The sequence below is a fragment of the Mizuhopecten yessoensis genome, unplaced genomic scaffold (genome assembly GCF_002113885.1).
Source record: "Mizuhopecten yessoensis strain PY_sf001 unplaced genomic scaffold, ASM211388v2 scaffold716043, whole genome shotgun sequence".
NCBI lineage: Eukaryota > Metazoa > Mollusca > Bivalvia > Pectinida > Pectinidae > Mizuhopecten > Mizuhopecten yessoensis.
In genome coordinates, this window is record NW_018479919.1 from 51,431 (window position 1) to 75,432 (window position 24,002).

General features: G+C 37.6%; 1 protein-coding gene across 1 annotated transcript in view; it reads left to right on the forward strand.

The window, feature by feature from the left end:
- Positions 1-24,002, forward strand: part of LOC110441582 (neuroglian-like) — a 42,615-nt gene that overhangs the window by 12,668 nt on the left and 5,945 nt on the right. The window contains exons 8-23 of the mRNA XM_021484768.1: positions 1,223-1,354; positions 2,822-2,980; positions 3,408-3,589; positions 5,201-5,291; positions 5,589-5,876; positions 6,145-6,515; positions 8,263-8,491; positions 10,450-10,586; positions 11,440-11,671; positions 12,471-12,599; positions 13,785-13,967; positions 14,679-14,798; positions 15,329-15,487; positions 15,947-16,084; positions 16,286-16,361; positions 19,591-19,614. Of these exons, the coding sequence (XP_021340443.1) occupies positions 1,223-1,354; positions 2,822-2,980; positions 3,408-3,589; positions 5,201-5,291; positions 5,589-5,876; positions 6,145-6,515; positions 8,263-8,491; positions 10,450-10,586; positions 11,440-11,671; positions 12,471-12,599; positions 13,785-13,967; positions 14,679-14,798; positions 15,329-15,487; positions 15,947-16,084; positions 16,286-16,361; positions 19,591-19,614 (2,650 nt within the window). The remainder of the gene's footprint in view (positions 1-1,222; positions 1,355-2,821; positions 2,981-3,407; positions 3,590-5,200; positions 5,292-5,588; positions 5,877-6,144; positions 6,516-8,262; positions 8,492-10,449; positions 10,587-11,439; positions 11,672-12,470; positions 12,600-13,784; positions 13,968-14,678; positions 14,799-15,328; positions 15,488-15,946; positions 16,085-16,285; positions 16,362-19,590; positions 19,615-24,002) is intronic.

The following is a 24,002-nucleotide window of genomic DNA, read 5'->3' on the forward strand; positions in this document are numbered from 1 at the left end:
TTTTCCCTGATGAACATTTTGTTATGACATTATGAAGCAATGTTGTTCAGAACTTAACACAGAGTCAACTGACCTTAGGGCCAGGTTACGCGGTCCAAAGGGTCAAGGTCAAGTTTTGTATTTTTCACTGAAGAACATTTTGTTATGATATTAAGAAGCAAAGTTGGTCGGAATTAAAGAATAAGTCAACTGACCAAAGATCAGGGTCATTGGTTTAATGGTTAAGGTCATTTGGGTCCAAAGGTCAAAGACAAAGTGGATCTCTGACTTTGACCCTGGCTCTTGATGGAGGAGGTATATAAGGTGAAATAAAACCAATCAAAGCTAACAAATGAGTATTGCACCGGTATTTACATTTCTGTTAGCCAAGCAAATATGGAGGTGGAAGGAAACAAGACTCACATCATAGTACATGTAAAATGTATATTTTGCTTCCTTGCGATTCTTTTGGAAGTTCAAATGTCAAACGCCAAGCTCAGCTATATGGGCAGATTGCTTCTTGATGATTATGGGGGATATATATTGCCACAAGACGGGGCCCTTACTGACCTGTCAGTGTTCTAGTTTGAAGTGAAATCTCTGCATGTAGAGTGAAATTGTGGTTTATTTAATTAAAAAAAATCTTAATTATCTGTTTATACAAATGGTGTACATGTCATGTTGAAAAGTGTGAAATTAAGCTATCAATTTAGTTTATTATTTACATATTTATATAATAAACTGTTAATGTTTGTATTTTAATGGTCATCTTATTATAGTGGTCAGCTTATCATATTGGTCATTTTATTATAGTGGTCATTTTATTATAATCAATGGTCATCTTATGATGTGATGCTCTTTCCATGCTTTATATATATTGCAATTAATTATGATTGGGCTAATTGGAGTTTCTGTATATTGTTTTCTATTGCTTATATTGTGAGTGTACCAATTTATCAACATTTCTGTTGAAATTTGATAATGTGCTGAAATTTGATAATGTGCTAATATTTGAATGTGTGCTTAAATAAGTATGTCTACAGTAGGTAAGAAAAACAACACTGGTCGTACATATTGTTTTTATTTCTGTTTTCCTCACTCATGCACAGAGGAAACTTAGTAATGTCACACTTAGTAATGTCACACTTAGTATTGCGTTGTCTGCTACCACTGACTTCAGATAAAGATATGTGATATTACATATATGTACTAACATCATCAGTTGTAACACTATATATTACAGCTAAACCAACTTGGGTACAAAAACCTGAGGATATTGAGACGAGCGAAGGAGCCTCTGCTACGTTCCTTTGTATAGCTGAAGGTGCTCCCACACCCAAAACGGAATGGTTCGTCAATGGTGTGCCTATTGATGGTAAGTCTGTTCTCTACACGCTCACATGGTGTTATACACAGTGACAGTGTGCCCATTGATGGTGAGTCTGTTCTCTAAACGCTCACAGGGTGTTATACACAGTGACGGTGTGCCCATTGATGGTAAGTCTGTTCTCTACACGCTCACATGGTGTTATACACAGTGACGGTGTGCCCATTGGTGGTGAGTCTGTTCTCTAAACGCTCACATGGTGTTATACACAGTTAAGGTGTGCCCATTGATGGTGAGTCTACACGCTCACAGGGTGTTATACACAGTGACGGTGTGCCCATTAATGGTGAGTCTGTTCTCTACACGCTCACATGGTGTTATACACAGTGACGGTGTGCCCATTGGTGGTGAGTCTGTTCTCTAAACGCTCACATGGTGTTATACACAGTGACGGTGTGCCCCTTGATGGTGAGTCTGTTCTCTACACGCTCACATGGTGTTATACACAGTGACGGTGTGCCCCTTGATGGTGAGTCTGTTCTCTACAAGCTCACATGGTGTTATACACAGTGACGGTGTGCCCATTGATGGTGAGTCTGTTCTCTTCACGCTCACAGGGTGTTATAGATAGTTATGGTGTGCCCATTGATGGTGAGTCTGTTCACTACACGCTCACAGGGTGTTGTACACAGTTACGGTGTGTCCATTGATGGTAAGTGTTCTCTACACGCTCACAGGGTGTTATACACAGTTATGGTGTGCCCATTGATGGAAAGTGTTCTCTACATGCTCACAGGGTGTTATACATTGTTACGGTGTGCCCATTAATGGAAAGTCTGTTCTCTACACGCTCACAGGGTGTTATACACAGTTATGGTGTGCCCATTGATGGTGAGTCTGTTCACTACACGCTCACATGGTGTTATACACAGTTACGGTGTGCCCATTGATGGTAAGTCTGTTCTCTACACGCTCACATGGTGTTATACACGGTGACGGTGTGCCCTTTGATGGTGAGTCTGTTCTCTACAAGCTCACATGGTGTTATACACAGTGACAGTGTCCATTGATGGTAAGTCTGTTCTCTACACGCTCACATGGTGTTATACACGGTGACGGTGTGCCCTTTGATGGTGAGTCTGTTCTCTACAAGCTCACATGGTGTTACACACAGTGACGGTGTGCCCATTGATGGTGAGTCTGTTCTCTACAAGCTCACATGGTGTTATACAAAGTGACGGTGTGCCCATTGATGGTGAGTCTGTTCTCTACAAGCTCACATGGTGTTACACACAGTGACGGTGTGCCCATTGATGGTGAGTCTGTTCACTACACGCTCACATGGTGTTATACACAGTATAAAACTACAGCCTTGAATTAGAAGCAAGCATATATAGAACATATTAGTAAAAAAGGTTAAGAAAAAAAATTGCCAATTTAAATTACACTGCCTGTATGATAAAAGGCTTTATTGTGAAGAATATATTTAACAAGTTGTTATGTTCTCCTTTACAGAATCGACAGATGATACTGTACTGTCCAACCGTTTCATGAAGCCCAATGATATGAATGTAACCATTGACGACCTCAAACTGACTGACGTGTTTGTCATTCAGTGCAACTGTTCCAACAGCCATGGTTACGTGTTCGCTGATGTCTATCTTAACGTCCTCAGTGAGTCTCAGTTCTATAACTTCTCACAGCTGGCTTTTAGTGTCTCACTGTTCAGTGTAGGTACAGGATTTTATAAGTTCTCACAGCTGGCTTTTAGTGTCTCACTGTTCAGTGTAGGTACAGGATTTTATCTCAATATTCTTTGAGACTGGTAGTAAGCCCCTGATAAAGTGGCTCTTGCAAAATCCTCATTTTTTTTGTTGTATGTAAAGTATTGAATAGCTTTCATTTGGCATTCATAGTCAACATGAATGCCGACCGGAATGTGACAAATTCCATGAACACTATAACAAATCCTCACTCTGGCATTACAACTACCTTCTGTAGTAATCCAAGAGTCAACGAAATCATTTACGTTCTGTAGATGGCAAACTGTTTAAGTCAGATTATAATTTTCAGTGATTGTGGATTTCTTTTACTTCTGCAGGAGAAGCACCACAGTTTGTTAAACGACCAGAGGAGAATGCCAAGGTGGCTGAAAGCAATTCTGTTGACCTGTTATGTCAGACGAGTGGAAAACCTGACCCGATCATCACTTGGTACAAAGAAGGGCAACAGATCACTGGAGGTCGCTACCAGATTAGAACAAACGGGGACCTTCACATTAATGTAAGTCTGGTTGTCTCCCCTTACTATCACAACAACTCCACATGAACAGAAAGTGGCAGGTCGCTACCAGATTAGACCAAACAGGGACCTTCACATTGATGTAAGTCTGGTTGTCTCCCCTTACTATCACAACACCTCCACATGAACAGAAAGTGGTAGGTTGTTACCAGATTAGACCAAACAGGGACCTTCACATTGATGTAAGTCTGGTTGTCTCCCCTTAGTATCACAACACCTCCACATGAACAGAAAGTGGTAGGTTGTTACCAGATTAGACCAAACAGGGACCTTCACATTGATGTAAGTCTGGTTGTCTCCCCTTAGTATCACAACACCTCCACATGAACAGAAAGTGGTAGGTTGTTACCAGATTAGACCAAACAGGGACCTTCACATTGATGTAAGTCTGGTTGTCTCCCCTTAGTATCACAACACCTCCACATGAACAGAAAGTGGTAGGTCGCTACCAGATTAGACCAAACTGGGACCTTCACATTGATGTAAGTCTGGTTGTCTCACCTTAGTATCACAACACCTCCACATCATCAGAAAGTGGTAGGTTGTTACTAGATTTTGACAAACAGGGACCTTCACATTGATGTAGGTCTGGTTGTCTCCCCATAGTATCACAACACCTCCACATGAACGGAAAGTGGTAGGTTGTTACCAGATTTTGACGCACAGTGACCTTCACATTGATGTAAGTCTGGTTGTCTCACCTTAGTATCACAACACCTCCACATGAACAGAAAGTGGTAGGTTGTTACCAGATTTTGACGCACAGTGACCTTCACATTGATGTAAGTCTGGTTGTCTCCCCTTAGTATCACAACACCTGAACAGAAAGTGGTAGGTCGTTACCAGATTAGACCAAACAGGGACCTTCACATCGATGTAAGTCTGGTTGTCTCCCCTTACTATCACAACACCTCCACATGAACAGAAAGTGTTAGGTTGTTACTAGATTTTGACAAACAGGGACCTTCACATTGAGGTAAGTCTGGTTGTCTCCCCTTACTATCTCAACACCTCCACATGAACAGAAAGTGGTAGGTGGTTACCAGATGAGACCAAACAGGGACCTTCACATTGATGTAAGTCTGGTTGTCTCCCCTTAGTATCACAACACCTGAACAGAAAGTGGTAGGTCGTTACCAGATTAGACCAAACAGGGACCTTCACATTGATGTAAGTCTAGTTGTCTCCCCTTAGTATCACAACACCTCCACATCATCAGAAAGTGGTAGGTTGTTACTAGATTTTGACGTACAGTGACCTTCACATTGAGGTAAGTCTGGTTGTCTCCCCTTACTATCACAACACCTCCACATGAACAGAAAGTGGTAGGTTGTTACCAGATTTTGACGTACAGTGACCTTCACATTGAGGTAAGTTTGGTTGTCTCCCCTTACTATCACAACACCTCCACATGAACAGAAAGTGGTAGGTTGTTACCAGATTTTGACAAACAGGGACCTTCACATTGAGGTAAGTCTGGTTGTCTCCCCTTACTATCACAACACCTCTGTATGAAAAGAAATATGACTATGTCTCTCAACTGCTTTTTTTAAGTTACGCAAAATAACTTAATTTTTCTGTTTCTGTTGTCAGAGTGTGGTGTTGTCGGATGCTGGTCTGTACAGGTGTACAGCTAACAACACCTACGGCTTCGTGGAGGCGTCCGGCTCCCTTACTGTACGCAGTAAGTATGGAAAGAAAATCATTAATTTAATAATTGAATATTATTGAATAAGTCATTGATTCAAAATCCAAAAAGTTGAAAACAGGATTATGCAGTGCCAAAATTGACAGTCATTATTTCAGTGGAAATTTTTGTGTTACTTTCTCCATTGCTCAATAAATGGCATATGTCTAGCTCTCAGTTAGAGTCAATTCCAGCTGTCAGCCTTCATACATTATGTCAGCACTTTATAATATAAGATATGCCATTCTAGTGGGTACAAACAAAATGATTCTCAATTTGAAATTGAAACTGCAGGGAAAGCTCGCATTGAGTCTAAGCCAGGTGACTTAGAAGTGAGTGCTGGATCCGATGCTAAGTTCACTTGTACTGGAACAACTGATTTTCACGAGGTGCTGAACCTGGGAGTGACCTGGCAGAAGGATGGCAAGAATATCACCACAAACGATCAACGTATGACCCAGAACTTCCAGGACAATTCTCTGACCATCAGTGGTACTATCAGCCGGGATTCTGGGTTTTACACCTGTGTCGTCCGAGACAGTTTGTCCGTGGCCACAGCGTCTGCCATTTTGACAGTTAAAGGTAAATAACAGTACCCAAGATAAATCACCAGCACATCAGTGTATTAAAATACCTGGCCGATTACAAGGGTTACCAGACTGTGCACTCAAAGACACTAGAAAATTAGAGATATCCTTTAGAGTCTAACATGAGTGGCTATGTGATATTTGAGATTTGAGATTATGTTTAAGTGTTTAAGTAAGAGGTAATGTTTGTGACTGTTTGCTGTATAAGGTGGTCTGTAAGAGATGATTTTTCTGACTGTTGGTGACGTCTGATGTTTTAACAGATAAGCCTGACCCCCCAGTAGATGTGACCCTGATCAAGTGTCTGCAGGAAAACGCGGAGGTGACATGGACCAAAGGTGCCTCTAACAACGCTCCAGTTCAGTACTTTGTCGTTGAGTTCAACACCACATTCACGCCTGATAAGTGGACCTATGCTTTGAAGGTTGGTTCCACGCAAACCAAAGCCACGCTGAGTCTCGCGCCAAACGTTGTCTACGCGTTCCGTGTGTTGTCTGTAAACAAAAGAGGACAAAGCGAGCCCAGTTCCCAAACTGGAGATAGGTGTACTACCAACCCGAGAAGGCCAAGCCAGAACCCTGCCAATGTTCGTACCATTGGGGATCGCAGGAACTTCTTGGTAGTCGAATGGACAGTATGTATGACCAGATTCTCTTTAATGTGGAAGCTACCTAGTATTACCGTATTTGTCTTGCAATAATNAAAAGTGTTCATGTTAGAAATGTATGCTTCATTTATTTTAGGATGTATAACAAATGGAAAGATATTGTTGAAAACATGTTCATATTGTTTTTGAAAAAAATATGAAGCTAAAATTGCATCCAGTTGAATTGCCAGACAAGCAATAAGTGTGTTAATGAAACAAAAAAGTCTCAATTTTGTTGAATGTTTCAAGCACGTGGTGCTATACACTGTGATATAGGAGGGCAGTCCTATTTTCCTGTTGGGGTGAAAATTTTGAGGTGACAGATATATTGGGAGGTAGTGTTTCAGCTCTGTAACACAATGGAATAAAGTGATATTTATTTTGTCTACCATAAATTAACACTTTTGAGGTGACAGATGTATTGGGATGTAGTGTTTCAGCTCTGTAACACAATGGAATAAAGTGATATTTATTTTGTCTACCATAAATTAACACTTTTGAGGTGACAGATATATTGGGATGTAGTGTTTCAGCTCTGTAACATAATGGAATAAAGTGATATTTATATGCTTATTATAAATGAACACTTTTGAATGAATGACCATGAAAAACCTTTAAAAATAATACTGCTGAAATATGTTGACTATAGAGGAGGATATTTGATGGTGTCGTCAGTAATAACAAATATATTTCACAAGTGTGGCTAATATTTTGATATTTTACACGAGTGCGCAGCACGAGTGAAAAAAATCAAAATATTAGCCACACGAGTGAAATATATTTGTTATTACTGAAGACACCATTAAATTTTCTATTTATTACATTTTTAAAGCATAAAACATGAAAAATGTCATGCATTAAAAAAGGTCGGGAATCAGGAGCGTAATAATTAGCGCCGTATCCTAATGACGTCACACTTGACAACAAGGCTGCGTGCCATTTTGAATTGGGATACTCAATGCAATTCCGACGTTTTCTGCTGTTTTCTGGTATTGTTGCTTATACATTTTTTATCAATTGTATACATGCACTTATGTAAATACTTAAGTGTGTGTACCAAACATTTACCATGACAACCACTTATTCTACCGTCGCTTCATTTGAATCTGATCAAAAAATCGTTGCCTTTGAATGCAGCGTATAGAAGATACCATTATGATTGGTCAATATCAAAAAGTGATATTTTCACACTGAAAATATCACTTATGATATTTGTCACAGTGTGAAAGATATCAGTTTTATCAAGTTGATAGAAACCGATATTTCACTGGCAAAAATGTAATAAATCATATTATTTGACGGTTGTTCTCCGATATTGGTATACTTTCACTATCCTAGCAAAAATGAATTAACATTTTAGTTTTGTACAATCTTGTTATTAGAATGTTTAAGTTTAGTCGATACTTGGTATTGGAGGTATTGTGTTGATTTTTAAGTAATAAAGTAATACTTATAATGAAAGAAAAATAGGAACATTTAACTGTATGAATATGTTGTACTAGTTCTGTGTCCTGTAAAAAACCCGTTGTTTGGATATCGCATTTTTGTTGTGTACCCAACTGCAGATAACTAAGAGGGAAACTGGACTGTAAAACCACTCTGAAATACCCTGGGTATTCAGGTTTTAGATGATGATGAAGCTAAATATAGCATACTAGCTATAATATATATCTTACTAGACCCTCTATGTATGATTGGCCTTGACGTCAGTTACATAGTTCTGTTTCTTTGACAGCTAATGCCTCCTATCCAGCAAGCCGGAGACAAGTTTGAATACATCCTGACCGTGATAAAGGACGGAATGACCATCCACACGTCAAACATCAATAATTACACCATCAACCGGAAGGACATTGCAACAAATGACATCTTTGTTCCTTACGACATTACTGTAAAGGCCAAGAATGAGATTGGAGAGTCAAACGTACCATTGATCACTTACAAAGGATACTCTGCAGAAGACAGTAAGATCTGTTATCTTATATTTACTGTCTGTGTAATATATATACTGGCTGTCTAAAGAGGACAGAAAAGATCTGTTATCTTCTATTTACTGGCTGTGTAATATATATACTGGCTGTCTAAAGAGGTCAATAAGATCTGTAATCTTATATTTACTGGCTGTGTAATATATATACTGGCTGTCTAAAGAGAACAGAAAGATCTGTTACAGGGTATCCTCTATTTACTGGCTGTGTAATATATATACTGGCTGTCTAAAGAGGACAGAAAGATCTGTTACAGGGTATCTTCTATTTACTGACTGTGTAATATATATATACTGGCTGTCTAAAGAGGACAGTAAGATCTGTAATCTTATATTTACTGGCTGTGTAATATATATACTGGCTGTCTAAAGAGGACAGAAAGATCTGTTACAGGGTATCNCTGTCTAAAGAGGACAGAAAAGATCTGTTATCTTCTATTTACTGGCTGTGTAATATATATACTGGCTGTCTAAAGAGAACAGAAATATCTGTTACAGGGTATCTTCTATTTACTGGCTGTGTAATATATATACTGGCTGTCTAAAGAGGACAGAAAAGATCTGTTATCTTATATTTACTGTCTGTGTAATATATATACTGGCTGTCTAAAGAGGACAGATAAGATCTGTTATCTTCTATTTACTGGCTGTGTAATATATATACTGACTGTCTTAAGAGGACAGTAAGATCTGTAATCTTATATTTACTGGCTGTGTAATATATATACTGGCTGTCTAAAGAGGACATTAAGATCTGTTATCCTCTATTTACTGGCTGTGTAATATATATACTGGCTGTCTAAAGAGAACAGTAAGATCTGTAATCTTCTATTTACTGGCTGTGTAATATATATACTGGCTGTGCATGTCTAAAGAAAATAGAAAGATCTGTTATGAGATATCTTCTATTTACTGTCTGTGTAATATATATACTGGCTGTCTAAAGAGGACAGAAAGACCTGTTATCTTAAATTTACTGGCTGTGTAATATATATACTGGCTGTGCATGTCTAAAGAAAATAGAAAGATCTGTTATGAGATATCTTCTATTTACTGTCTGTGTAATATATATACTGGCTGTCTAAAGAGAATAGAAAGATCTGTTATGAGGTATCTTCTATTTACTGGCTGTGTAATATATATACTGGATGTGCATGTCTAAAGAAAATAAAAAGATCTGTTATGAGATATCTTCTATTTACTGTCTGTGTAATATATATACTGGCTGGCTAAAGAGGACAGAAAGATCTGTTATCTTAAATTTACTGTCTGTGTAATATATATACTGGCTGTCTAAAGAGGCCAGAAAGATCTGTCATCTTATATTTACTGGCTGTGTAATATATATACTGGCTGGCTAAAGAGGACAGAAAGATCTGTTATCTTAAATTTACTGGCTGTGTAATATATCTACTGTCTGTCTAAAGAGAACAGAAAGATCTGTCATCTTATATTTACTGGCTGTGTAATATATCTACTGTCTGTCTAAAGAGGACAGGAATATCTGTTATCTTAAATTTACTGTCTGTGTAATATATATCCTGGCTGTCTAAAGAGGACGGTAATATCTGTTATCTTAAATTTACTGGCTGTGTAATATATATACTGGCTGTCTAAAGAGGAAAGAAAGATTTGTTATCTTGTATTTACTGTCTGTTTACAGAGGCAAATTAGATCGTTATCTTATAATATTTACTGGCTGTCTACAGGGGACAGAAAGATCTGTTATTTTATGCTGACATTTAAATCTATGTCAATAAATGGTTGAACTGTTGTAAACTACACTGTATATGTCTAACCTTGATGATCTGTAAAATAATGTTTTTGTTGAATTTTTCCATCTATTGAGTTCACAGCCTACATAGAATTTTCACATGAAGAAATCATAGAACTTGATGTATTAATTGTTAAGAGACTCAATAATTTCCTTTGCAGTTCCTCAGGTTACTGTAGGTAACTTCGCTGTAGAGGATGTGACAGACCATTCTGCTATATTTTCATGGGACTGGGATATGAACTATAACAATGTGACCCCTAACACTCCAATCAGAGGCTTCTTCCAGGGTTTCAAGGTCAGTATTAAACCATAGCCAAGGTCACTCTCCAACAATGGCTAGAGATAGTCTCCAACATTTGCCAAGGTCATTCTCAAACAATAGCAGAGGTCAGTCTAAAGTAATACCGAGGGTGTTCTCAAAAAGTGACAAAGGTCAGTCTTAAACAATACCGAAGTCATTCTCAGACAATGGCCAAGGTCAGTCTTAAACAATACCAAGGTCATTCTCAGTGTCAAAGGTCAGTCTAAAACAATTGCCACGATCATTCTCAAACAATGGCCAAGGTCAGTCTTAAACAATACCAAAGTCAGTCTCAAACAATGGCCAAGGTCAGTCTTAAACAATACCAAGGTCATTCTCAGTGTCAAAGGTCAGTCTAAAACAATTGCCATGGTCATTCTCAAACAATGGCCAAGGTCAGTCTTAAACAATACCAAGATCATTTTCAGTGTCAAAGGTCAGTCTAAAACAATTGCCAAGGTCATTCTCAAACAACACAGGAGAGTTACAATACATGACCTTGCTATTCACCTGAAATGCATTCAGCCGTGACATTGTAGTACACAAGCGGTGTCCGGGGGCTAAATTTACCTGTAACAATTGGTCTAGAAACAGTTATCGCCAACGTTTTTTTCTATTGTCAACAGTAACTTAAATAAAAGCCTCTCATCAACATTTTCGCCTAGAGCAGTATCAAATTGCCAATCATGTTTTACTTTCGCCAATGGCACCAGCCCCTGTCACTTGTGTCACAAAGTCTAGTATAGAGGCATGGTAAATAAAAAGGTGTTCAATAAGGACTTGCATTTATGTTAGTAGCTGTCAATGACAAAACCATGTCAATTAATACTTTCATTTTGAATTCCAGATTCAGTTTTGGAGACGAGGTGCTAAATCAGACACGTTCAGAGAAAGAGAAGTGTTGAAGTCACAGATTCAACTCAAATATGGAAGTCGGCGAAAAAGAGCGGTGACGACCTTGATTTACACCATCAACGACCTTCAGCCTTACACTTACATGGAGGCACAGATAGTAGTAATGAATACTTATTACGTAAGCCCACCCAGTGCTGTCATCTCTCTACAGACCAAACCTGGAGGTAAGATTTCCTCTGATAGTAGTAATGAATAATTATTACGTAAGCCCACCCAGTGCTGTCATATCTCTACAGACCAAACCTGGAGGTAAGATTTCCTCTGATAGTATTAATGAATACTTATTACGTAAGCCCACCCAGTGCTGTCATATCTCTACAGACCAAACCTGGAGGTAAGATTTCCTCTGATAGTATTAATGAATACTTATTACGTAAGCCCTTCCTGGGCTGTCATCTCTCTACAGATCAGATCTTACCTGGAAGTAATATTTCCCCCATTTTTATTAAATGAATTATTTCCACTTACCACAAAGTGTTATTGTTAGAATTTCATTGTAAGATGTAGAATATTAATTGTCAGATTTTAATGTAAGGTATAAAATACGAGTATTTTTCTCCTTTGATACACCATTTTCTCACTCACAAATTAACTTTTTTGCAGGAAAAAATAAACAAATAGTTTTTGTTCTCAGGCAGGGTACCTAGTTCTTTAAATGATTTTGCTGGGATATTGGTTTTCTTGTTGATTTTTGAAGAGAGTCATTCATTATTATAGATATTAAAATGTACCACCCTCTCTTCATGAATTCCACTATTTGAGAATAAACCGACCCGCATTGTTCCCTGAGAATAAAAACCACACAAAATTAGAGAGATTTCCAGTATCTAACAGACATTTCCAAAGAAAATGTGTGAAATTCTCAAATATCAAATAATTAAAAGGAAAAACATTTCTTAGATATCAGGAATAAGTATGCAAAAAAAAAAGTTGAAGTTCACTTTTATGCTCTTCTGTGTTTAGTACCCGGTCCAGTTAGGACCTTTACCGTACCACAAGTGGGCAGCAACTTTGTCTTGTTGGCATGGGAACAGCCTGATGAGTCTGATAGAAATGGTCTGATTGTTGGCTACGACATTGGCTACCAAACAAGTAAGTCTGCTAATTGTCATAGTAATTAGTTTGTGTTATATTGTTTGCTTTTATATCTGTTCACATCAATGTTTATGTATGTTACTGTTTCTTCTCAGGGATGTTACTATATCTTCACAGTGATGTTACTGTATCTTCACAGAGATGTTACTGTATCTTCTCCAAGATGTTACTGTGTCTTCTCCAAGATGTTACTGTAACTTCTCAGAGATGTTACTGTATCTTCACAGAGATGTTACTGTGTCTTCTCAGAGATGTTACTGTGTCTTCTCAGAGATGTTACTGTATCTTCTCAGAGATGTTACTGTATCTTCACAGAGATGTTACTGTATCTTCACAGAGATGTTACTGTATCTTCTCAGAGATGTTACTGTTTATTCACAGAGATGTTACTGTATCTTCTCAGGGATGTTACTGTATCTTCTCCAAGATGTTACTGTGTCTTCTCCAAGATGTTACTATATCTTCTCAGAGATGTTACTATATCTTCACAGAGATGTTACTGTATCTTCACAGAGATGCTACTGTATCTTCTCAGAGATGTTACTGTGTCTTCTCCGAGATGTTACTGTGTCTTCTCAGAGATGTTACTGTATCTTCTCAGGGATGTTTTTGTATCCTCTCGAAGATGTTACTGTATCTTCACAGAGATGTTACTGTTTATTCACAGAGATGTTACTGTATCTTCTCAGGGATGTTATTGTATCCTCGAAGATGTTACTGCATCTTCTCAGGGATGTTACTGTATCTTCTCAGAGATGTTACTGTATCTTCACAGAGATGTTACTGTATCTTCTCAGAGATGTTACTGTATCTTTGCAGAGATGTTACTGTAACTTCTCAGAGATGTTGCTGTATCTTCACAGAGATGTTACTGTATCTTCTCAGAGATGTTACTGTATCTTCACAGAGATGATACTGTTTCTTCTCAGGGATGTTATTGTATCTTCACAGAGATGTTACTGTATCTTCACAGAGATGTTACTGTTTCTTCTCAGGGATGTTATTGTATCCTCTCGAAGATGTTACTGTTATGCAATGTGATAAAACTATTATTATAAAATCTATTATTATTGTTATCAAATTTAAAATTTAACTGTCTTGTTGAATTTGTGGATTGACTATGTTAAAAAAAGAAACCTGTTTAGAAAATCTCATTAAGAAATATGACAATGTGTTTCACAGTTAAAGGTCTTGACCTTGGGAAGATGCAAGACCGTGTCCCTCAAATAAACGACCCCTACACAAACAGAACGGTACTGAATGGACTCGTGGCCAAACAGAAGTACCGCGTGCACATCTGGTGTCGGACTACGATGGGAAGGGGAGAAGACTACTTCATAGAGATCACCACGGCAGCAGCAGGCTGTATGTTTAGGCTTATATTTACCATTATATGGCACTGTCAATATCTACCCCTACCAAGTTCAGATGGCATTCATATTGGCTATGAATGCCACATCCATGTGTTGACATAATCATTATTATTTGTCATATATGATTCATTGAATATGTGAGCACAAAACATCCAGTTATTTGAACTAAATTCTGAATTATTAAACAGATTTGAATTTCTATGACATTGAAATACTCTAAAAAATTGTTAATTGAAGTATTACATTAGGTTTTCCTGTGAAGCTGAGTCACTCATATAGACATTCAATCCCTCATCAACACTGTTTAATGCTTAATTATATATTGTATTACAATTGAAGAAGGCTGTGTCTAAGATAGTCAAATCTGTATTCAGAAACCACTTTCATTTGGTTAGCTCATTCACCCCTAAAATCATTTGAACTCTTCCAATTCAAAGGTTGGAATAGTCCATTGTGAAATTTTAGGGGTGAATGAGTTTGTTAGCATCAAAACAATTGAATGGAGAGTTTTGATAGTGGTTTCTTAATACAGAAGGCTTCAGCAGGTCACAAATGCTCATCATTGAAGCAGAAATAAATTTTTGAAACAGCATCAACATCAAGAAATCAAGACAAAATGTGAAACAATGTTAGCGCTATTTATGCTGTGAAGAACATTGTGGTACGTGTACAATATTGACGGTACTTTGATCTGTTGTTACAGCCCAGTCTGTGCCTTCCTTTGACGTCAAAAATGTCAATGAGACATTCTTCAATGTCACTTGGAACAGAGTGATAAGTTCCAAGGCCGGGACGGTGGTATACGTGGAGTTTAGGAAGGACGGTAAGTGATTTCCTGTACTGCAGGTGTGTAACTGTACATAGGTACAAAGTTTGTCTCTACAGTTCTCTTTCAAATAACATTGTTAACAAATTAATTTTGACTCACGATTTTACTAAATGCTTCTGATTAAATGATTCATGTCATGCTTTCCTGGTCAAACATGTTACACTATCATGTTATCAGCTATACTTCACCTGTGTTGTCTTGACATATGATAACGCCAAAATGAAGTCATCCATGATATGAGTTATGATGTTCACCCAATGGTAAAATCTGTAAACGTATAGATTGATGGTTGAAGAGTAATCAGGTTAACCTTACCTTCTGGAAATTGTGTCTTTGGGTTGGTTAGTCATTGTATCAACCTTTAACCCCTGCAGACCATAATGGACCTCTCCAGATCAATGCACAGTAGAGTCTACTTAAGTTGTATAGGGTAGAAAGGGTTAAATAGGTTCACAGTTGTATACTGTCTGCTCACATGATACTAGAAAGAGTGTATGTTACGTTAACCTCAATTCTCTGTGCAGGTGCGTCGGATTGGATGCAGACGACTGACGAAGTGTCCAATAACTGGAAGGGTGTGGCCAATCTGGAAGGAGGAACTACATACGAGGTCCGCCTCGCTGTCACAAACGGGAAGTCAAGATCCACCAGTGGAACACAGTACATTTCCACTACAGGAATTGGTAAAGCCTGCTACTCATGTATTTGATATCATTGTTAGAAAACCATCAGTTATTCCAAAAGCCAAGGTATCGCTTCAGTGACTTTGAATGTTACCTTCAAACTTCTTCAACCCTCAATGTTATATTAGACTGTAAAACGACTTTCTTTTTTTAAGTAGGCCAGCTTGTCATTCATTCTCTTTAATTTTTATAAATCATCCACTTATAATTACCTGGTATATATTTGAATTTTCATGACAGAGGCTTTTATGTAATATGTACCTATTTGATTAGAACAAGCAGTTATTGGTCCAAAGTCTTTAAAACAAAAAACAGCTTTTGATTTAAATGACTTTCACATAAGCAACTTTCGGTTTGAATGACCTTCAACCGTTGGTTCTAGTAAAATAAGATGTTTGTGCACTCTTAATCATCACATTCACCAACTAACTACTGATCCCGGGATTGTGTTTGTTTCAGCTGCTGCTTATAACTTGGGAGCAAACTTTGGCTGGTTTATCGGCATGATGCTCTCCCTCCTCATCATCATTGCCGTCGGAGCCCTGATAGTGTTCTGTAGAAAACAGGCCCAAGAGAAGATGGAAGAGAAATACAGATGTAAGTATAGCTACCTGTATAGGCATGGCCTACAAACAAATGAATGCATTTTGAAAGCATATTACTGAAGCAAAGAATTAATAGTGAGGGCACACTTTATGTAACGCTATTGTTAAAAAAGATCTGTGTAAGTGATATAAGAATGAGATGGATTGAGAAATATCAGAAATAAGGCCATATTGTCTATTCCACTCTTTCCAGCCAAACCAGATAAATCCAGAATGTATGCGAGGGATGGTGAACCCCGAGGACAATCGAATGACTACTACAAAGAAAGGTACTTATCTTTGTATCTGTGACTTTGTTATGCCTAATTCTTTTTCCTCATTCAGGTTTTTGGTGTGTTGAAATGTTTTGTAAATTTTACGGGATTTTTTCTGAGGGCTTGTTTTTTCCCATATTCACAAATTACTTATAATTGACAGGATCTGTTACTCCTGCTACCTCTCCTACAGCTAGTTCAATATCTTGAGCCTTAATTGTTTTGTGTGGAAATAATTGTTGGGTTTATAGATACAGTGAAAATGAGACCCCCACATTAAATAACACCATTTACAGGTACTTGATTCCTCTGTCACTGTATCTGGTATCTAATCAACACTGTAAAGTGAGTCTGAATGTTTTTTCTTTATAAAGGGCTAACAAGTAATTAATATCTAGTTTTAGGGTGTCTTGGGGGCAGGAACATATCAAAAAATGTGAAGATACTTCAGTGCAATTTATCATTCAAAAGTAATTCCTGAAACAAAGATCACAACATAATATATCAGAATGCACCGGTCACCCCATGGTTAAAGACGCCCTATAAATTGAAGTTTATGAATATGGTTACTAACTGAAAAGTTGAAGAATTACACAAAGGGGGATAATCTTTTTTACTGTGACACAACCCTAATAATGTTGGAAGCCTCTGCAGTTATGTATAGATATTTGCTATTTTTGTTTAGTATTTTATTTGATTGATGAATTTTCTGTACACTGATGTGAATGTAGTTATAGATTTGTTGTACGTTTAGACTAATAGTCTGCATCACAAATACTTTAACACTAATTAATGTTCAGGACTAATTTGAGGTAAATCTGAGGAATTGCATGACATAAAACATAGCCACTTACCCTCTTTTCCAAAAAAATTAGATTGTTTAATAATAATATATTCATGAAATTTCGATCAGATTGAAATGGCAGGCATTAATTCAAAATTGAAAACTGTAATGCGATTTGTCACTCCTAATTTGTGAGCCAGTCAAAACACTTTTTCAGCTAAACAACAATGTAATTGTTTACATATTCTGATTTTTGCATGTTAGATTATTGGTGATGTGAGATAGTTAATGAGGTGATAAGGACTTCTGACATCCAATGTACACTATATCTACAAATATACCAGACAGTATGGCTATATACCTGCTGCATAATCAATGTGATAAAGACTCTACTGCTAGCCCACCCCTTCCAAATTTCTATTAGCACATACAGTTTTCAAGGTTTTCGGACAACTTTGAACTTTCAAGGATCTGCAGTGATGTTAGTTCCCTTTCTTAGAACTCTTTTGTGCGAGGAAGTCCTCATTCTTAGCTCATCTGGTGAGCTTATGCCATACCGCAGCGTCGGTCCGTTGTCTGTAAACTTTTCCTTTAAAACGCTACTAGTTATGAACGGCCAAGTAGATTTTGACTAAATTTTGTCTGGAGCATCCTTTGGCCTAGGGGACTCAATTTTGTATGAATGGTGGGTGTGGCCCCCCTGGGGGCAGAGGGGCGGGCCCAATAGGGGAAATAGAGGTTAAACCTTTAAAATCCTTCTTCTACCGTAGGGATTAAGGGATTTTATCCTTATTTACTCTGGAGCATCCTTGGGTCAAGGGGACTCAATTTTGTATAAATGGTGGGTGTGGCCCTCCTGGGGGCTGAGGGGCAGGGCCCAATAAGGGAAACAAAGCAAATTCTTCAAAATCCTTCTTCTTCTGTAGGAATGACAGGATTTTGTTAAATTTGAGATGAAGCACACTTGGTAGAAGGGGAACCAATTTTGTATAAACGGTGGGTCTGACCCTCCTTGGGGCAGTGAGGCGGGGCATAATAAGGGATATAGAGGAATAGGTTTATTATTCTACTCCCATTTTGGCAGAGAAGCAGGGCCAAAGAGGAAAAATAGCTTTTAAATCCTTCTTCTTCTGTAGGAATGACAGGATTATTTCCATATTTGGTCTAAAGCATCCTTGGGTGAAGGGGACCTTATTTTGTATCAACAGTGGGTCTGACCCCTGGGGACAGAGGGGCGGGGCCCAATTGGGGAAACATAGCAAATTCTTCGAAATCCTCTTTTTGTTTTAGAAATGACAGGATTTTGTCGAATTGGATATAAATATTACCCCTTACTAACCATGTACTACATGTACACCTCCAGTAACATCATGCTATTCTTACTTCAATTTTGCTAACATTTCCAGGTGAGCGATACAGGCCCTCTGGGCCTCTTGTTTCTGTTGATCATTAGGAACTTTACACATCATTTGGTATCATCAAATTGGATTTCAGAAGTTCTTCATTTCATATTCTTTCCCTCAAGTGAAAGTTTAAATATCTCCGCTTTGCTGCTTCCTAATAACATATACAAATAATTCAAATAAAAATGAAGTAAAAAAATTAATGGATACTAAAACCTATCGAGAAAACAATGCGGGTCAAGATATTTTTTTTTAGAAATAATGGTTTTAGTTTCGGTACATAAATCATTTCTCATAGTAAATTTATGATTAATGCAGTATTTTTTTTGAGCAAATAAACTAACAAGGTAGAATTGACGAAGGTAACATGTATATAATCACAGAAAGTTAGTGAATATATACTTCAAGGAAATCCTCAGGTCGTGGTACCTAATTGATTTTGAGATATCATAGAAGTTCAAGTTCAAAGCGTTTATGCTCTATGAGTTCACACTAGGAGCATTTGATAATGATTTTGGGAAAACATTTAGAAATTATCAAACATGGCTGAACCTTTTTTGTTTCACCTCTTTAATCACCCAAAAGTGGGGGAATATTGCTGTATAAGTGTGATGGTTTAAATTTCTCTCCATTAACTCCTGGGCTGCAGATCCAGGTCCTTGAGGTTGTAATTTCCCAAGTTGGGTTGCGATCGATCAAGAGTAAAGCTTGATGTTAGTTCATGTAACAACTGGATCCCAGCATCTTGTGGAATTAACATTTAAAAGTCTATATTCCTGAATACTTTTCCATGGTACTATTCTATATGGAGTTATGTACATGTTACCTTGAACTTAAAATGCCAGCTTCATATTTTTAATAAATGTTTGGCAAAGTTGTAACAAGAAATAAGTATTTTGTATTTTGCCTGTGTAAAAGAGCCTGGAAATATGTACAGCTTCCAAGTTAAAGACATATGGCAGATATTCTTTATATCAATGAATTGTTTGCTGACAAACCATTGATATATAATCGGAAGATTTAACTTCTAACTGGTATTTTTCCTTCCTCCACACAGGCGTAGATTGGAACGTAACGACAGGTACGAATCTCCCATGACGACAGTCAAAACTGTTTGTCAACTCTCTTGCTCATTCAAGTTTTCTGCTTCGTAGATCAACACTACTAACAAGTTTCATATTTTCTACCAATTTTTTTTGATACACCAGATTTATTGAATAGGGTCTTCATCACACGTTCACAGTCACCTAAATGTTCCCCTAGATTTATGTAGGATTTGAAGTTCATTCACGAGAACGGAACTTACACTTTTAATTCTGTTGTTTTTGTGCTCTGTGTTGAAACATCATCTGTTGCCTTAAACATCCTCTTACCTATCATCTGCTGGGAATCAGCTTTCCTTAAGGTCATGTGTGTTCCATACTAACAGGCATCCCTGTCCCTAGTTCTGGGGAGAGTTTTATCAATCTTTGTTTGATTTATGGTGCCTCTGTCCAGGATTGTATGTCTACTCTACTTAGACCTAAGTGTTTAATGAGTTCCAATATTAATATCACCTCCAAGGAAAGTTACCAAAATGTGTTGTTTGGTATGCGGTGTTGCTTTGATGTTGTGATTCATGCTGCTTGCTTCTAAGGCCTTGGTCATCTTTCATTTTTTTTTTTTATTTCAACAAATTCTATTGACAAGAGTTGATACAAGTCAATTGGATGGACTAGCAGGCAAAGCCTATATAAATACTCTCCAGTGGTGGCTAAAGTAACAAAATCTGTATCTGTTATTTTGGATTTGATTTAATTAATACATCAATTTTGAAATGAAAATTATAAACACAAAAGTTAAAGGGATGTAACTCCTTCTTAATTAACATAACTGAAATACAAATACATTCACACTTCTCACATCACACACACAACACTTCCACAGCTATTATTTATTTTTTATTACATTTTACAATGTATATAAGCTATATAGCTATCAAATCACACAGATATTGGCAGACATTGACCAAAAGTCCATGTGCAAATATATGCACAGGTCACACTCGTCAAAACTGTTAAGTTATTGTAATTTTATATGCAGACAGATAGCTAGTCTATGTGTAATTCAATGTATAAGATGGACACTGTAAAACAAATCTTACAACAAACAAACATGCTCAAATGAAAACTCCTACGTCCGAAGAAGAATACCATTTATAGAAAAGTAGGTAAAGTTGAAAAAGGATCTTTTCCAGAAATTTTACTCTTTGTGGAGTATAATTGAAATAGGAATAGAGATTAAAATGCCTGGACCAATAAATAACTGTACATCATTAAGTAACTGTCTGTTTGTTAGTCCATCACAATCAGGACAGCCTTGTAGAAAAATGTTTGTATCAATATGGTTATGATTTCCATAATTATCAACAGAAGTAAATAAAGTAAGTCTGAGATCATTATACAATGGACATTCAAGAAAATAATGGAAAACAAGAGGGACAGTCAGTCAAATGGTCATTGAATAAATCAAAAAATTTAAATTGCTACAGAAGTTTCTAAGTTGACAAATATTGGCCCTTCTATCACCTTCAGTTTAAAAAAAAATAAGGTTGATTCATTATCAATAATAATATCTTTATTCAGTTTGTGTTTAAAGGTTGCAAGAGTTAGGGAGTTTAAGAGATCAATATCAGTAGTGTAAGTTGTGCGGCATATTAGAGGGAGGAAACTGTCAAAGTAATTGTTAGTTCTGCATATTGGTGGATTAAACAGTCTTGTTTGTCTGAGGGAATAGGGATTATTGTTTTGATTGTTAATGAAAGGATTAAAGACATCTTGTAAGTATTGGTAATCTTTCCTACCCCAGAAACCTTCCTATGCCGCTTAGCTGTCCTTACCCCTTCATTTCTATGCAAGTCTTAGCCATCTCTGTAACAATTCTGTAAACCAAAATAGAAAAGGAAGTCTTCATTTCTTGAACAGGGACTTGTGCAGCGGTTGCTAGCTAGGATTTACCCTTCCTCGAAATACCAGGGGCGACATTCTCTTATTTTCTCTGCAACCCTGAAATGTTTCACGACAAAATCGAAGACCTAGTGGATACCACCTTGTGGGCGATACATGAAGACTAGTTAAGATACCACTTTGTGGGTGATCCATGACGACTAGTTAAGATACCACCTTGTGCGTGATACATGACGACTAGTTAAGATACCGCCTTGTGCGTGATACATGACGACTAGTTAAGTTACCACCCTGTGGGTTATACATGACGACTAGTTAAGATACCACTTTGTGGGTGATACATGACGACTAGTTAAGAGACCACCTTGTGGGCGATACATGACGACTAGTTAAGATACCACCTTGTGGGTGATACCTGACGCCTAGTTAAGATACCACCTTGTGCGTGATACATGACGACTATTTCAGATACCACCTTGTGCGTGATACATGACGACTATTTCAGATACCACCTTGTGCGTGATACATGACGACTAGTTAAGATACCACTTTGTGGGTGATCCATGACGACTAGTTAAGATACCACCTTGTGGGCGATAGATGACGACTAGTTAAGATACCACCTTGTGGCTGATACATGACGACTAGTTAAGATACCGCCTTGTGCGTGATACATGACGACTAGTTAAGATACCCCCTTGTGGGTGATACATGACGACTAGTTAAGATCCCACCTTGTGGGTGATACATGACGACTGGGTAAGTTACCACCCTGTGGGTGATACATGACGACTAGTTAAGATCCCACCTTGTGGGTGATACATGACGACTATGTCAGAAACCACCTTGTGCGTGATACATGACGACTATGTCAGATACCACCTTGTGCATGATACATGACGACTAGTTAAGATACCACCTTGTGGCTGATACATGACGACTAGTTAAGATACCACTTTGTGGGTGATACATGACGACTAGTTAAAATACCACCTTGTGGGTGATACATGACTACTAGTTAAGATACCACTTTGTGGGGGATACATGACGACTAGTTAAAATACCACCTTGTGGGTGATACATGAAGACTAGTTAAGATACCACTTTGTGGGTGATCCATGACGACTAGTTAAGATGCCCCCTTGCGGATGATACATGACAACTAGTTAAGATACCACCTTGTGCGTGATACATGACGACTAGTTAAGAGACCACCTTGTGGGCGATACATGACAACTAGTTAAGATACCACTTTGTGGGTGATCCATGACGACTAGTTAAGAGACCACCTTGTGGGTGATACATGACGACTAGTTAAGATACCACCTTGCGGATGATACATGACAACTAGTTAAAATACCACCTTGTGGGTGATACATGACGACTAGTTAAGATACCACCTTGTGGGTGATACATGACGACTAGTTAAGATACCACCTTGTGGGTGATACATGACGACTAGTTAAGATACCACCTTGTGGGTGATACATGACGACTAGTTAGATCTTTTGATGTATATTAAAAGAATGGTGTGGCAGTTTATGGTAAAACTGGCTTGCTTTGAAGTCAAGTGTCAAATCAAATAGCTTATTCTGACAGCCTTCGATAGTGTCATGACATATTCCAGGGGGTGAAGAGAACATAAGTGAGTCCCTCCCTGGATTTCAAGGATGGATTTACTGCTTGTTTTCCTGTATTCCACTAAAAGTACATGAAAGTTTATTTTTCAGAACAGAAGCTAGTTTAAGAGTTGTTTTTTTACTGTGTCCTCAAGTTAAATAAAAGGTTCTTTTTCTGCACTTATCAAACCCTGCTGGCCCAGGACCCTGTCTTTCGCATAGTTTGCAGTAATTTGTTTCATGAAAATAATCAACTATTTGAGTATCATGTTTGTTTGTAAATAATATCTGACATTTTGTCTGGAGCTTACCATGTCACTTTGAATGTGATGCTAACATCCTGTTAAGTTAACCCTAAAGAGTGTGAGAATCCATACATGCACCAATATACATTTAATATGAAAACCTCATAATTATTAGACAAAACATTAACATTTTCTCAGATTGGATAAGTTCTTAATTTTTGTCTCACCTCAACATAGTGGGTCCAAAATGGAAAATGAAAATAGTGCCAAAAATTAAAAGACTACTCCTGCATTACCTGTGAAAATCATACTGAGACTAATAACCCAATTACTTTGACAGGGGTACATATTAGTTTGTGATCATACTGAGACTAAGAACCTAATTACTTTGAAAGAGGTACACACATAAGTTTGTTATCATACTGAGACTAAGAACCTAATTACTTTGACAGGGGTACACACATTAGTTTGTGATCATACTGAGACTAAGAATCTAATTACTTTGACAGGGGTACACATTAGTGTGTGATCATACTGAGACTAATAACCTAATTTCTTTGACAGGGGTACATATTAGTTTGTGATCATACTGAGACTAAGAACCTAATTACTTTGACAGGGGTACACACATTGGTTTGTGATCATACTGAGACTAAGAAC